Source organism: Pezoporus flaviventris, unplaced genomic scaffold, assembly GCF_033815535.1.
Source record: "Pezoporus flaviventris isolate CSIRO_AGI_PZ_B2104156 unplaced genomic scaffold, CSIRO_AGI_Pfla_v1 ptg000590l, whole genome shotgun sequence".
Classification (NCBI taxonomy): domain Eukaryota; kingdom Metazoa; phylum Chordata; class Aves; order Psittaciformes; family Psittacidae; genus Pezoporus; species Pezoporus flaviventris.
The window spans coordinates 24,719-38,801 of NW_026893137.1; the positions used below are offsets into that span (position 1 = coordinate 24,719).

Below are 14,083 nucleotides of genomic sequence, written 5' to 3' on the forward strand. Positions count from 1 at the left end.
GAACGGGCTGGGGACGGCATTCCCAGAACCGCGCCCGACGATTGCATCGGTTGCAACCCTCAACGGCCGCCACCCCCTTTTCCCTAAGGATCAACCCCCCCCCTTCCTCTTTTAAGCTCATCCGTATTGGCTCCTCGCAGCGCTGCCAAGGGATTGAACTCACGCTGCAGCCGTCGGGGGGCACCAGGAGCTGGTTGATCTCGCCGCCGTGCACCAGGAAGAGATGCTTCATGGCGCCGGAGAAGATATCCCAAAGGATCACGGCGAAGTCCAGCCCCCCCGAGAGCAGGGAGCCGGGCTCGTAGCGCGCCGACACCTGGTGGGGGTACAGCAGGCAGGTGACCCTGGCGCGATGGCCGCGGAGCGTGCGGTGCGGGGGCCAACCTGGGGCGAGCAGGGAACAAAAGAGAGGGATCAAAGACCTGCAACGAGGCGAAAAGAGGTCTCCAAGCCTTGCGATGGGAAGAGCAAGGATGGAGCTTCCAGCACAAGGCTCCCATAGGGATCCCCTTCCTCTAAGGCCAAGCTGCTCCCGACCCCGTCGAGGTGGGAGCATTCCCGAGGTGGAAGGAGGAGCTGGTTGCGACAACCCCTCCTGCTCCCTTGGAGAGCCATCCTAAAGGCGTCACGGGCACGGAGCTCCCACCACCTTAAAGCCCTGCCCTGCTTGACATCCCCTTCCCCAAAGCACGGATCCACCCCGCTCAGAACCCCCTTTAGACCCTAAGAGCTGCTTTAAGGTCTCTTTAGGGCCATGCCCGGCTCAGAACCCCCTTCAGACCCTGCTTTAAGGTCTCCTTATGGCCATGCCCAGCTCAGAACCCCCTTTAGACCCTGCTTTAAGGTCTCCTTAGGGCCATGCCCAGCTCAGAACCCCCTTTAGACCCTGCTTTAAGGTCTCCTTAGGGCCATGCCCAGCTCAGAACCCCCTTTAGACCCTGCTTTAAGGTCTCCTTAGGTCCATGCCCAGCTCAGAACCCCCTTTAGACCCTGCTTTAAGGTCTCCTTAGGTCCATGCCATGCTCAGAACCCCCTTTAGACCCTGCTTTAAGGTCTCCTTAGGTCCATGCCCAGCTCAGAACCCCCTTTAGACCCTGCTTTAAGGTCTCCTTAGGTCCATGCCATGCTCAGAACCCCCTTTAGACCCTGCTTTAAGGTCTCCTTAGGTCCATGCCCGGCTCAGAACCCCCTTTAGACCCTGCTTTAAGGTCTCCTTAGGTCCATGCCCGGCTCAGAACCCCCTTTAGACCCTGCTTTAAGGTCTCTTTAGGTCCATGCCCAGCTCAGAACCCCCTTTAGACCCTGCTTTAAGGTCTCCTTAGGCCCATGCCATGCTCAGAACCCCCTTTAGACCCTGCTTTAAGGTCTCCTTAGGCCCATGCCATGCTCAGAACCCCCTTTAGACCCTGCTTTAAGGTCTCCTTAGGGCCATGCCAGGCTCAGAACCCCCTTTAGACCCTGCTTTAAGGTCTCTTTAGGTCCATGCCCAGCTCAGAACCCCCTTTAGACCCTGCTTTAAGGTCTCCTTAGGGCCATGCCATGCTCAGAACCCCCTTTAGACCCTGCTTTAAGGTCTCTTTAGGTCCATGCCCAGCTCAGAACCCCCTTTAGACCCTGCTTTAAGGTCTCTTTAGGTCCATGCCCAGCTCAGAACCCCCTTTAGACCCTGCTTTAAGGTCTCCTTAGGCCCATGCACGGCTCAGAACCCCCTTTAGACCCTGCTTTAAGGTCTCCTTAGGTCCATGCCATGCTCAGAACCCCCTTTAGACCCTGCTTTAAGGTCTCCTTAGGTCCATGCCCGGCTCAGAACCCCCTTTAGACCCTGCTTTAAGGTCTCCTTAGGTCCATGCCATGCTCAGAACCCCCTTTAGACCCTGCTTTAAGGTCTCTTTAGGTCCATGCCCAGCTCAGAACCCCCTTTAGACCCTGCTTTAAGGTCTCCTTAGGTCCATGCCCGGCTCAGAACCCCCTTTAGACCCTGCTTTAAGGTCTCCTTAGGTCCATGCCCAGCTCAGAACCCCCTTTAGACCCTGCTTTAAGGTCTCCTTAGGCCCATGCCCAGCTCAGAACCCCCTTTAGACCCTGCTTTAAGGTCTCCTTAGGTCCATTCCATGCTCAGAACCCCCTTTAGACCCTGCTTTAAGGTCTCCTTAGGTCCATTCCATGCTCAGAACCCCCTTTAGACCCTGCTTTAAGGTCTCCTTAGGTCCATGTCATGCTCAGAACCCCCTTTAGACCCTGCTTTAAGGTCTCCTTAGGGCCATGCCCGGCTCAGAACCCCCTTTAGACCCTGCTTTAAGGTCTCCTTAGGCCCATGCCCAGCTCAGAACCCCCTTTAGACCCTGCTTTAAGGTCTCTTTAGGTCCATGCCCAGCTCAGAACCCCCTTTAGACCCTGCTTTAAGGTCTCCTTAGGTCCATGCCATGCTCAGAACCCCCTTTAGACCCTGCTTTAAGGTCTCCTTAGGTCCATGTCCAGCTCAGAACCCCCTTTAGACCCTGCTTTAAGGTCTCCTTAGGTCCATGTCCAGCTCAGAACCCCCTTTAGACCCTGCTTTAAGGTCTCCTTAGGCCCATGCCATGCTCAGAACCCCCTTTAGACCCTGCTTTAAGGTTTCCTTAGGTCCATGCCCAGCTCAGAACCCCCTTTAGACCCTGCTTTAAGGTCTCCTTAGGTCCATGCCCGGCTCAGAACCCCCTTTAGACCCTGCTTTAAGGTCTCCTTAGGGCCATGCCCAGCTCAGAACCCCCTTTAGACCCTGCTTTAAGGTCTCCTTAGGTCCATGCCCAGCTCAGAACCCCCTTTAGACCCTGCTTTAAGGTCTCCTTAGGTCCATGCCATGCTCAGAACCCCCTTTAGACCCTGCTTTAAGGTCTCTTTAGGTCCATGCCATGCTCAGAACCCCCTTTAGACCCTGCTTTAAGGTCTCCTTAGGTCCATGCCCGGCTCAGAACCCCCTTTAGACCCTGCTTTAAGGTCTCCTTAGGTCCATGCCATGCTCAGAACCCCCTTTAGACCCTGCTTTAAGGTCTCCTTAGGTCCATGCCCAGCTCAGAACCCCCTTTAGACCCTGCTTTAAGGTCTCCTTAGGTCCATGCCCAGCTCAGAACCCCCTTTAGACCCTGCTTTAAGGTCTCCTTAGGTCCATGCCCAGCTCAGAACCCCCTTTAGACCCTGCTTTAAGGTCTCCTTAGGTCCATGCCCAGCTCAGAACCCTTTAGACCCTCCTTTAAGGTCTCCTTATGTCCATGCCCGGCTCAGAACCCCCTTTAGACCCTGCTTTAAGGTCTCCTTAGGTCCATGCCATGCTCAGAATCCCCTTTAGACCCTGCTTTAAGGTCTCCTTATGTCCATGCCCGGCTCAGAACCCCCTTTAGACCCTGCTTTAAGGTCTCCTTAGGTCCATGCCATGCTCAGAACCCCCTTTAGACCCTGCTTTAAGGTCTCCTTAGGTCCATGCCCAGCTCAGAACCCCCTTTAGACCCTGCTTTAAGGTCTCCTTAGGTCCATGCCATGCTCAGAACCCCCTTTAGACCCTGCTTTAAGGTCTCATTAGGTCCATGCCATGCTCAGAACCCCCTTTAGACCCTGCTTTAAGGTCTCCTTAGGTCCATGCCCAGCTCAGAACCCCCTTTAGACCCTGCTTTAAGGTCTCCTTAGGTCCATGCCCAGCTCAGAACCCCCTTCAGACCCTGCTTTAAGGTCTCCTTAGGTCCCTGCCCAGCTCAGAACCCCCTTTAGACCCTGCTTTAAGGTCTCTTTAGGTCCATGCCCAGCTCAGAACCCCCTTTAGACCCTGCTTTAAGGTCTCTTTAGGTCCATGCCCAGCTCAGAACCCCCTTTAGACCCTGCTTTAAGGTCTCCTTAGGTCCATGCCTGGCTCAGAACCCCCTTTAGACCCTGCTTTAAGGTCTCCTTAGGTCCATGCCCAGCTCAGAACCACCTTTAGACCCTGCTTTAAGGTCTCTTTAGGTCCATGCCATGCTCAGAACCCCCTTTAGACCCTGCTTTAAGGTCTCCTTAGGTCCATGCCCGGCTCAGAACCCCCTTTAGCCCCTGCTTTAAGGTCTCCTTAGGTCCATGCCCAGCTCAGAACCCCCTTTAGACCCTGCTTTAAGGTCTCCTTAGGTCCATGCCCAGCTCAGAACCCCCTTTAGACCCTGCTTTAAGGTCTCCTTAGGGCCATGCCCAGCTCAGAACCCCCTTTAGACCCTGCTTTAAGGTCTCCTTAGGTCCATGCCCGGCTCAGAACCCCCTTTAGACCCTGCTTTAAGGTCTCCTTAGGTCCATGCCCAGCTCAGAACCCCCTTTAGCCCCTACAAGGTGCTTTAGGGCACCCTTGGGGCCGGCCGTACCCCTGCGGAGCGCGTGCTCCCCGCGCAGGAGCTGCACGGTTGCCGTCTGCGTGGCGGGCACGATGACGATGCTGCCGTCGTCGCGGCCGCACACCAAGCGGGCCTGGAGGGGGATGTAGACGCTGGCCGTCACCTTGAGGGGCTCCGGGATGTTGGGAACGGAGCTGAGCTGGTCGATGATCCCGGCCGGGCCAGGCTCGAGCCCCTCAAAGGCTTCCTGCAGGGATAAGGACGCCGACGGCTGCGGGCCTGGAGCACAGGGAAAGGGGAAGGGAGAAGGGGTTAAACCCTAGGAGCCTTCCGCCCCGCTCGGGATGCTCCTGGGCCTCAACGGGAAGGAGGGATCCCGATCCGAGAGCGGCGGCTCCCCGGCCCTCGCATCCCCCTTTCTCCCCGCGGGGTACCTTCGGGCTGCTCCGGGTTAGCCGGGATGCTCCATAGGGAAAGGCGTCCCGAAGAGTCGCCTTGGATGAGGAGCTGGGAAGCCCAAGGCTTCCGGCCATAGAAGAAGCGAGTCACGGGGGGGCAGATGAGGAGCTGCTGGAGGCAAGAGGGCAGGGGAAGCATGGGGCCCAATGGGATAACAGGGATACGACGGGGTTTCCCGAAGGATAACGCCGGATCCCAAAGGGAACGGGGAGATAACAAAGGATGCGATGGGGTTTCCCGAAGGATAACGCCATATCCCAAAGGGAACGGGGAGATAACAAAGGATACGGCGGGGTTTCCCGAAGGATAACGCCGGATCCCAAAGGATACGACGGGGTTTCCCAAAGGATAACACTGGATCCCAAAGGATACGACGGGGTTTCCCGAAGGATAACGCCGGATCCCAAAGGATACGACGGGGTTTCCCGAAGGATAACGCCGGATCCCAAAGGATACGACGGGGTTTCCCGAAGGATAACGCCGGATCCCAAAGGATACGACGGGGTTTCCCAAAGGATAACGCCGGATCCCAAAGGGAACGGGGAGATAACAAAGGATATGACGGGGTTTCCCGAAGGATAACGCCGGATCCCAAAGGATACGATGGGGTTTCCCGAAGGATAACGCCGGATCCCAAAGGGAACGGGGAGATAACAAAGGATGCGATGGGGTTTCCCGAAGGATAACGCCATATCCCAAAGGGAACGGGGAGATAACAAAGGATACGATGGGGTTTCCCGAAGGATAACGCCGGATCCCAAAGGATACAATGGGGTTTCCCGAAGGATAACGCCATATCCCAAAGGGAACGGGGAGATCTCAAAGGATACGATGGGGTTTCCCGAAGGATAACGCCGGATCCCAAAGGGAACGGGGAGATAACAAAGGATACGATGGGGTTTCCCGAAGGATAACACCGGATCCCAAAGGATACGACGGGGTTTCCCGAAGGATAACGCCGGATCCCAAAGGGAACGGGAAGATCCCAAAGGTTTAGAGGGAACAGAAGCCATTCCAAAGGCCGGCAGCCGGGGATCCACGGGGTTTTACCTCCTGCTCCGGCCTCTCCAGCACCCGGATCAAGGAAGGCGGGATGAGGTTTTCCACGCCTTTCCCAACGTCGCGCCGGAAGGAATCGCTGGCGGGCAGGCAGCTGGGAGAACAAGGAGCGGGGATGAGCGGCGTGTATCCCAAGGGATTCATCCCGTGGGGATGCTGCGGGACGGGAGGCACCTTCCAGCCCATCTCAGGCTACGGGAAGAGCCCCCTTCCCACCTGGATCCGCTTTTCCAAGGGCAAGCAGCATCCCGGAGGGAAAAGCCCCCAAGCGCCGCTCCCGGGGGGGCTCCCTTTTGGCCCTGCCTCCAGCAGCACGGAATGCCGGGAATTCCGCCCCATTCCCTACCTGCTGGGCAGCGCGTAGATGAAGCTCTGCCCTTCCTCGGTCCATACAACGACCCGATCCGGGGCGAGGAATTCCCCCCCGCTCCAAGCCCGCCGGCTCTCGCTGCGCACGGAGCAGAGCAGGGAATAATCCCCGGCATCCAGGACCTAGAGGGGAAACAACGGAGCTGCGGGAGGCTCCGTGGGAAGAGGGCGCGGAGCATCCCATGGGATTCCCTCCCGCGCTTACCCGCCAGTACTGGGAGCACACCAGGAGCAAGGAGCTGGGAGCCCAGGGACACAGGGAGAGGCTCCGGCAGTTGTGGCACGAGATGGGCTTGGATTCCTCTTCGGAGAGCGGGGCCGGCTCCTAGGGGCAACGGGAGACGGGAATCCCGTGGGATGCGGAGCTCCCGTCGGGATGCGGAGCTCCCGTTGGGATGCTGAGGTCCCGTTGGGATGCGGAGCTCCCGTTGGGATGCTGTGTTCCCGTTGGGATGCTGAGGTCCCTTTGGGATGCTGTGCTCCCGTTGGGATGCGGAGCTCCCGTTGGGAAGCTGAGGTCCCGTTGGGATGCTGTGTTCCCGTTGGGATGCTGAGGTCCCGTTGGGATGAGGAGCTCCCGTCGGGATGCGGCGTTCCCATTGGGATGCGGCGCTCCCGTTGGGATGCTGCGTTCCCTTTGGGATGCTGCGCTCCCTTTGGGATGCTGCATTCCCTTTGGGATGCTGCGTTCCCTTTGGGATGCGGTGCTCCCGTTGGGATGCTGAGCTCCCTTTGGGATGCGGAGATCCCGTTGGGATGCGGCGTTCCCGTTGGGATGCGGCGTTCCCGTTGGGATGCTGTGCTCCCGTTGGGATGCTGAGGTCCCTTTGGGATGCTGCGCTCCCATTGGGATGCGGCGTTCCCGTTGGGATGCGGCGTTCCCGTTGGGATGCTGAGGTCCCTTTGGGATGCTGAGCACCCGTTGGGATGCTGAGCTCCCGTTGGGATGCGGAGCTCCCGTTGGGATGCGGCGTTCCCGTTGGGATGCTGAGGTCCCTTTGGGATGCTGAGCACCCGTTGGGATGCTGAGCACCCGTTGGGATGCTGAGCTCCCGTTGGGATGCTGAGGTCCCTTTGGGATGCGGAGCTCCCGTTGGGATGCTGTGCTCCCGTTGGGATGCTGAGGTCCCTTTGGGATGCTGAGGTCCCTTTGGGATGCTGTGCTCCCGTTGGGATGCGGAGCTCCCGTTGGGATGCTGAGGTCCCTTTGGGATGCGGCATTCCCATTGGGATGCAGCATTCCCGTTGGGATGCGGAGCTCCCGTTGGGATGCGGCGTTCCCGTTGGGATGCGGAGATCCCGTTGGGATGCGGAGCTCCCGTTGGGATGCTGTGCTCCCGTTGGGATGCGGAGCTCCCGTTGGGATGCGGAGCTCCGGTTGGGATGCGGAGCTCCCATTGGGATGCTGAGGTCCCGTTGGGATGCAGAGCTCCCATTGGGATGCTGTGTTCCCGTTGGGATGCTGAGTTCCCTTTGGGATGCAGCATTCCCTTTGGGATGCTGCGTTCCCGTTGGGATGCGGCGTTCCCGTTGGGATGCTGTGTTCCCGTTGGGATGCGGAGATCCCGTTGGGATGCGGAGCTCCCGTTGGGATGCTGAGGTCCCGTTGGGATGCGGAGCTCCCGTTGGGATGCGGAGATCCCGTTGGGATGCTGTGTTCCCGTTGGGATGCGGAGATCCCGTTGGGATGCGGAGCTCCCGTTGGGATGCTGAGCTCCCGTTGGGATGAGGAGCTCCCGTTGGGATGCGGAGCTCCCGTTGGGATGCTGAGCTCCCGTTGGGATGCGGAGCTCCCGTTGGGATGCTGTGTTCCCGTTGGGATGCTGAGGTCCCTTTGGGATGCTGAGGTCCCTTTGGGATGCTGTGCTCCTGTTGGGATGCTGAGCTCCCGTTGGGATGCTGAGGTCCCTTTGGGATGCGGCATTCCCATTGGGATGCAGCATTCCCGTTGGGATGCGGAGCTCCCGTTGGGATGCGGCGTTCCCGTTGGGATGCGGCATTCCCGTTGGGATGCGGAGCTCCCGTTGGGATGCTGCGTTCCCATTGGGATGCGGAGCTCCTGTTGGGATGCTGAGCTCCCGTTGGGATGTGGAGCTCCCGTTGGGATGCTGCGCTCCCTTTGGGATGCTGCGGTCCCTTTGGGATGCGGAGCTCCCGTTGGGATGCGGAGCTCCCGTTGGGATGCTGAGGTCCCGTTGGGATGCGGCTCTCCCGTTGGGATGCTGAGGTCCCTTTGGGATGCTGCGTTCCCTTTGGGATGCTGCGCTCCCTTTGGGATGCTGAGTTCCCTTTGGGATGCTGCGTTCCCTTTGGGACGCGGCGCTCCCTTTGGGATGCTGCGTTCCCTTTGGGATGCTGAGTTCCCTTTGGGATGCTGCGCTCCCGTTGGGATGCGGCGTTCCCTTTGGGATGCGGCGCTCCCTTTGGGATGCTGCGTTCCCTTTGGGACGCGGCGCTCCCTTTGGGATGCTGCGTTCCCTTTGGGATGCTGAGTTCCCTTTGGGATGCTGCGCTCCCGTTGGGATGCGGCGTTCCCTTTGGGATGCGGCGCTCCCTTTGGGATGCTGCGTTCCCTGTGGGATGCTGCGTCCCCTTTGGGATGCTGCGTTCCCTTTGGGATGCTGCATTCCCTTTGGGATGCAGCATTCCCTTTGGGATGCTGAGTTCCCTTTGGGATGCTGAGGTCCCTTTGGGATGCTGAGGTCCCTTTGGGATGCTGCGCTCCCTTTAGGATGCTGAGTTCCCTTTGGGATGCAGTGTCCCCTTTGGGATGCGGCGCTCCCTTTGGGATGCTGCGTTCCCTTTGGGATGAGATGCTCCCTTTGGGATGCAGCATTCCCTTTGGGATGCGCAGCAAGGTGCCCCCCATGAAGAGGGGGAATATGGGGGGGGGGGGGGGCACCCATAGGTGGGCATTAACACCAACAATGAGGCAGACCAAGGAAGAAAGCAGAGTTTTCCAACCCAAACATGGGAAAAGTTGGGAATTCTGCCGGCAAGGCGCCGGATCGGGATAAGGAAAAGGCGGGAATTCCCTATTCAAGCGGCACCCAGGGAATGCCAGCCCGTTGTAACAGCGCCCAAAGGCTGGGAGAGGAGGATCCCGCATTCCCGACGGCTGGAATGGCTCGGATCCGGCGCCTTCCCCTTACCTGCCCGCGGCCCGCTTCCGTCGGCAGGATCCAGACCTTCAGGATGCCGGTCACGGACACTGCCACCACCGTGTCCTCTGGGACAGCACAGAGCAAGGAGGGGTTAAATCCTTCCCGGGATCATGGAACGGGATGGGATGGGACCCATCCCAAAGCCCATTCCCGGAGCGCATCCTTACCCTGGCTCCTGGCGGAGCGGAGGACGCTGACGGCGCTGATCCAGTCGGGAGCGATCTTGGAGACCAAGGAATAAAGGACCTCCAAGCTGCTCGCATCCACGACGAGGATTTCGGGATAATGGCCGTGGCACAGGAGCCTCCCTTCCCGGTGGCAGGCGCCGGCGGGCCGGTAGAACTGCGGGGCCGGGCGGCATTCCAGCCTTTTCGGCAGCATTCCCAAGGGATTTTCCCCCTCCCTCTCCCGGCATGCCAAGCGCTCACCTGGATGCCGGTGTGCGTGCAGGCCAGCTTGGTGAACTCCAGGCACCGGCCGTCGTTGACATCCCACAGGCACATCTCCCTACGGAATGACGGGGGGGAAAACGGGAATGCCGTCGGGATAACGCTGGGAACGCGCTTGAAGACCCCCTCTTTATCCCACGTATTCCCCCCCCCCCAGGGTGGAATTCCTGCCGTCGGGAACGCACCCCCCCCGTTGCGGGATGGGGATGGGGGGGGTCTTCCCCTTATCGGCATTCCCGAGGTCGGGAATGAATCCCATGGGAACTCACCCGCTCTCCGAGGCGCTGACGACGCAGGGCTGCTCCCCGGGCCCCGAGGCCGGGGCCAGGCAGGGCACGGGGGCGGCGTGGCCGAAGAGCAGAGCCCGGGGGTTGATCTATGGGATAGGGATTGGGATTGGGATGGGATTGGGATGGGATAGGGATGGGATTGGGATGGGATTGGGATGGGATAGGGATGGGATTGGGATGGGATTGGGATGGGATTGGGATGGGAGTGGGATGGGAGTGGGATGGGATAGGGATGGGATTGGGATGGGATAGGGATGGGATTGGGATGGGATTGGGATGGGATTGGGATGGGATAGGGATGGGATTGGGATGGGATAGGGATGGGATTGGGATGGGATTGGGATGGGATTGGGATGGGATTGGGATGGGATTGGGATGGGATTGGGATGGGATAGGGATGGGATTGGGATGGGATTGGGATGGGATTGGGATGGGAGTGGGATGGGATTGGGATGGGATTGGGATGGGATTGGGATGGGATTGGGATGGGAGTGGGATGGGATTGGGATGGGATAGGGATGGGATTGGGATGGGGTGGGGATGGGAGTGGGATGGGAGTGGGATGGGAGTGGGATGGGATTGGGATTGGGATGGGATTGGGATGGGAGTGGGATGGGATTGGGATGGGATTGGGATGGGATTGGGATGGGATTGGGATGGGATAGGGATGGGATTGGGATGGGATTGGGATGGGATAGGGATGGGATTGGGATGGGATTGGGATGGGATTGGGATGGGATTGGGATGGGATTGGGATGGGAGTGGGATGGGATTGGACGGGAGTGGGACGGGAGTGGGACGGGAGTGGGACGGGAGTGGGACGGGATTGGGATGGGATAGGGATGGGATTGGGATGGGATTGGGATGGGATTGGGATGGGATAGGGATGGGAGTGGGATGGGATTGGGATGGGAGTGGGATGGGATTGGGATGGGATTGGGATGGGATTGGGATGGGATAGGGATGGGATTGGGATGGGATTGGGATGGGATTGGGATGGGAGTGGGATGGGATTGGGATGGGATTGGGATGGGATAGGGATGGGAGTGGGATGGGATTGGATGGGATAGGGATGGGATTGGGATGGGATTGGGATGGGATTGGGATGGGATAGGGATGGGATAGGGATGGGATAGGGATGGGATTGGGATGGGATAGGGATGGATTGGGATGGGATTGGGATGGGATTGGGATGGGATAGGGATGGGATTGGGATGGGATTGGGATGGGATAGGGATGGATTGGGATGGGATTGGGATGGGATTGGGATGGGAGTGGGATGGGATTGGGATGGGATTGGGATGGGATAGGGATGGGAGTGGGATGGGATTGGGATGGGATAGGGATGGGATTGGGATGGGATTGGGATGGGATTGGGATGGGATAGGGATGGATAGGGATGGGATAGGGATGGGATTGGGGATGGGATAGGGATGGGATTGGGATGGGATTGGGATGGGATTGGGATGGGATAGGGATGGGATTGGGATGGGATTGGGATGGGATTGGGATGGGAAGGCATGGGATAGGGATGGGATAGGGATGGGATTGGGATGGGATAGGGATGGGATAGGGATGGGAGTGGGATGGGAGAGGGATGGGATTGGGATGGGATAGGGATGGGATAGGGATGGGATTGGGATGGGATTGGGATGGGATTGGGATGGGATTGGGATGGATAGGGATGGGATAGGGATGGGATTGGGATGGGATAGGGATGGAGTTGGATGGGATTGGGATTGGGATGGGATTGGGATGGGATTGGGATGGATGGGATGGGATTGGGATGGGATTGGGATGGGATAGGGATGGGATTGGGCAAAAGGGGGACAGAGACCCCATAGGAGCCATTAAAGAGGTTATTATGGGATGGACAGCCTCGGCGGCGAACTAAAACGCACTAAACCGAAAGGGAAATCACTGCGCCCATCGCCAATGGGAGCCAGGGGATTCCCGGCTTAAATCCCTCGGGATTTGGGAGCGGGATGGCTGGGAATGAGTGGAATAACGCGCTCCCGCCCCCAGCAAGATGGGGGGTTTGTCTTTGTGGGGCTTCCATGGGGCGGGGGGAGCGACCCCATGGCGACATTCCCATTGATTCCTATGGGATGAGGGAATGGATCCCGGGAATGCCGCTGCGCAAGGATCATTATGGGATGGGGAGCGACCCCATGGCGACATTCCCATTGATTCCTATGGGATGGGGGAACGGATCCCGCAAGGATCGCTGCTCATTATGGGATGGGGGAGCAACCCATGGCGACATTCCCATTGATTCCTATGGGATGGGGGAACGCATCCCAGGAATGCCACTGCGCTAGGCTCATTATGGGATGGGGGAGCAACCCCATGGCGACATTCCCATTGATTCCTATGGGATGGGGGAACGCAGCCCGGGAATGCCGCTGCGCAAGGCTCATTATGGGATGGGGGAGCGACCCCATGGCGACATTCCCATTGATTCCTATGGGATGGGGAACGCAGCCCGGGAATGCCGCTGTGCAAGGCTCATTATGGGATGGGGAGCGACCCCATGGCGACATTCCCATTGATTCCTATGGGGATGGGGAACGCAGCCCGGGAATGCCGCTGCGCAAGGCTCATTATGGGATGGGGTGAGAGCAACCCCATGGCGACATTCCCATTGATTCCTATGGGATGAGGGAACGCAGCCCGGGAATGCCGCTGTGCAAGGCTCATTATGGGATGGGGTGAGAGCGACCCCATGGCGACATTCCCATTGATTCCTATGGGATGAGGGAACGCAGCCCGGGAATGCCGCTGCGCAAGGATCATTATGGGATGGGGAGCAACCCCATGGCGACATTCCCATTGATTCCTATGGGATGGGGGAACGCAGCCCGGGAATGCCGCTGCGCAAGGCTCATTATGGGATGGGGTGAGAGCAACCCCATGGCGACATTCCCATTGATTCCTATGGGATGGGGGAACGCATCCCGGGAATGCCGCTGCGCAAGGCTCATTATGGGATGGGGTGAGAGCGACCCCATGGTGACATTCCCATTGATTCCTATGGGATGAGGGAATGCATCCCAGGAATGCCGCTGCGCAAGGCTCATTATGGGATGGGGGAGCGACCCCATGGCGACATTCCCATTGATTCCTATGGGATGAGGGAACGCATCCCGGGAATGCCGCTGCGCAAGGCTCATTATGGGATGGGGGAGCGACCCCATGGCGACATTCCCATTGATTCCTATGGGATGGGGGAACGCATCCCAGGAATGCCGCTGCGCTAGGCTCATTATGGATGGATTCCAAAGGACGCCAGTGAGCTGCGGCAGGGGACGGACGGGACACGATGACACAACGGGAAGCGCTTCCAAAGCTCTGGAAAAGCGGGAATTGCGCACTCACCTGCAGCTCGGGCCCCAGGTCCCAGAGGCAGAGCTGCCCGTCGTGGGAGCCCGTCACCACCACGGGCACGTCGGGCAGCAGGAGGAGGCTGCAGACGCAGTGCGTGGGGGCCCGGCGGCCCCACAACACGATGGGCAGCACGAGGCCTGCGCCGGCCATCCCGCGGGAATGCGGATCCCGCCGCTCCTGCCTTTGGGAATGGAGCCCCAAAGGGACATGGGGCCGCTGCAAAGCCGGCCCCAGCTCCCATCCCCTTCCCAATGGGAATGGCAAAGGATGCAGAAGCTCTTCCTTCACCTTTAGGCCTCATCCAAGCCCCCCATTCCCTTTAGGCCTCATCCAAGCCCCCCCATTCCCTTTAGGCCTCATCCAAGCCCCCCCCATTGCCTTTAGGCCTCATCCAAGCCCCCCCATTCCCTTTAGGCCTCATCCAAGCCCCCCCATTGCCTTTAGGCCTCATCCAAGCCCCCCCATTCCCTTTAGGCCTCATCCAAGCCCCCCCATTGCCTTTAGGCCTCATCCAAGCCCCCCCATTCCCTTTAGGCCTCATCCAAGCCCCCCCATTGCCTTTAGGCCTCATCCAAGCCCCC

The 14,083-nt window shown here is 59.1% G+C and overlaps 1 protein-coding gene across 1 annotated transcript in view; it reads right to left on the reverse strand.

Moving 5' to 3' along the window:
- LOC133264068 (WD repeat-containing protein 7-like) overlaps positions 1 to 13,652 on the reverse strand; it is a 29,144-nt gene extending 15,492 nt beyond the window's left edge. Inside the window, exons 1-11 of the mRNA XM_061443969.1 lie at positions 13,494 to 13,652; positions 10,095 to 10,201; positions 9,805 to 9,883; positions 9,544 to 9,718; positions 9,365 to 9,441; positions 6,418 to 6,537; positions 6,190 to 6,335; positions 5,835 to 5,937; positions 4,760 to 4,892; positions 4,356 to 4,604; positions 164 to 384 (exon numbers count right to left, since the gene is read on the reverse strand). Of these exons, the coding sequence (XP_061299953.1) occupies positions 164 to 384; positions 4,356 to 4,604; positions 4,760 to 4,892; positions 5,835 to 5,937; positions 6,190 to 6,335; positions 6,418 to 6,537; positions 9,365 to 9,441; positions 9,544 to 9,718; positions 9,805 to 9,883; positions 10,095 to 10,201; positions 13,494 to 13,652 (1,569 nt within the window). The remainder of the gene's footprint in view (positions 1 to 163; positions 385 to 4,355; positions 4,605 to 4,759; positions 4,893 to 5,834; positions 5,938 to 6,189; positions 6,336 to 6,417; positions 6,538 to 9,364; positions 9,442 to 9,543; positions 9,719 to 9,804; positions 9,884 to 10,094; positions 10,202 to 13,493) is intronic.
- Between the last annotated feature and the right edge of the window lie 431 nt (positions 13,653 to 14,083).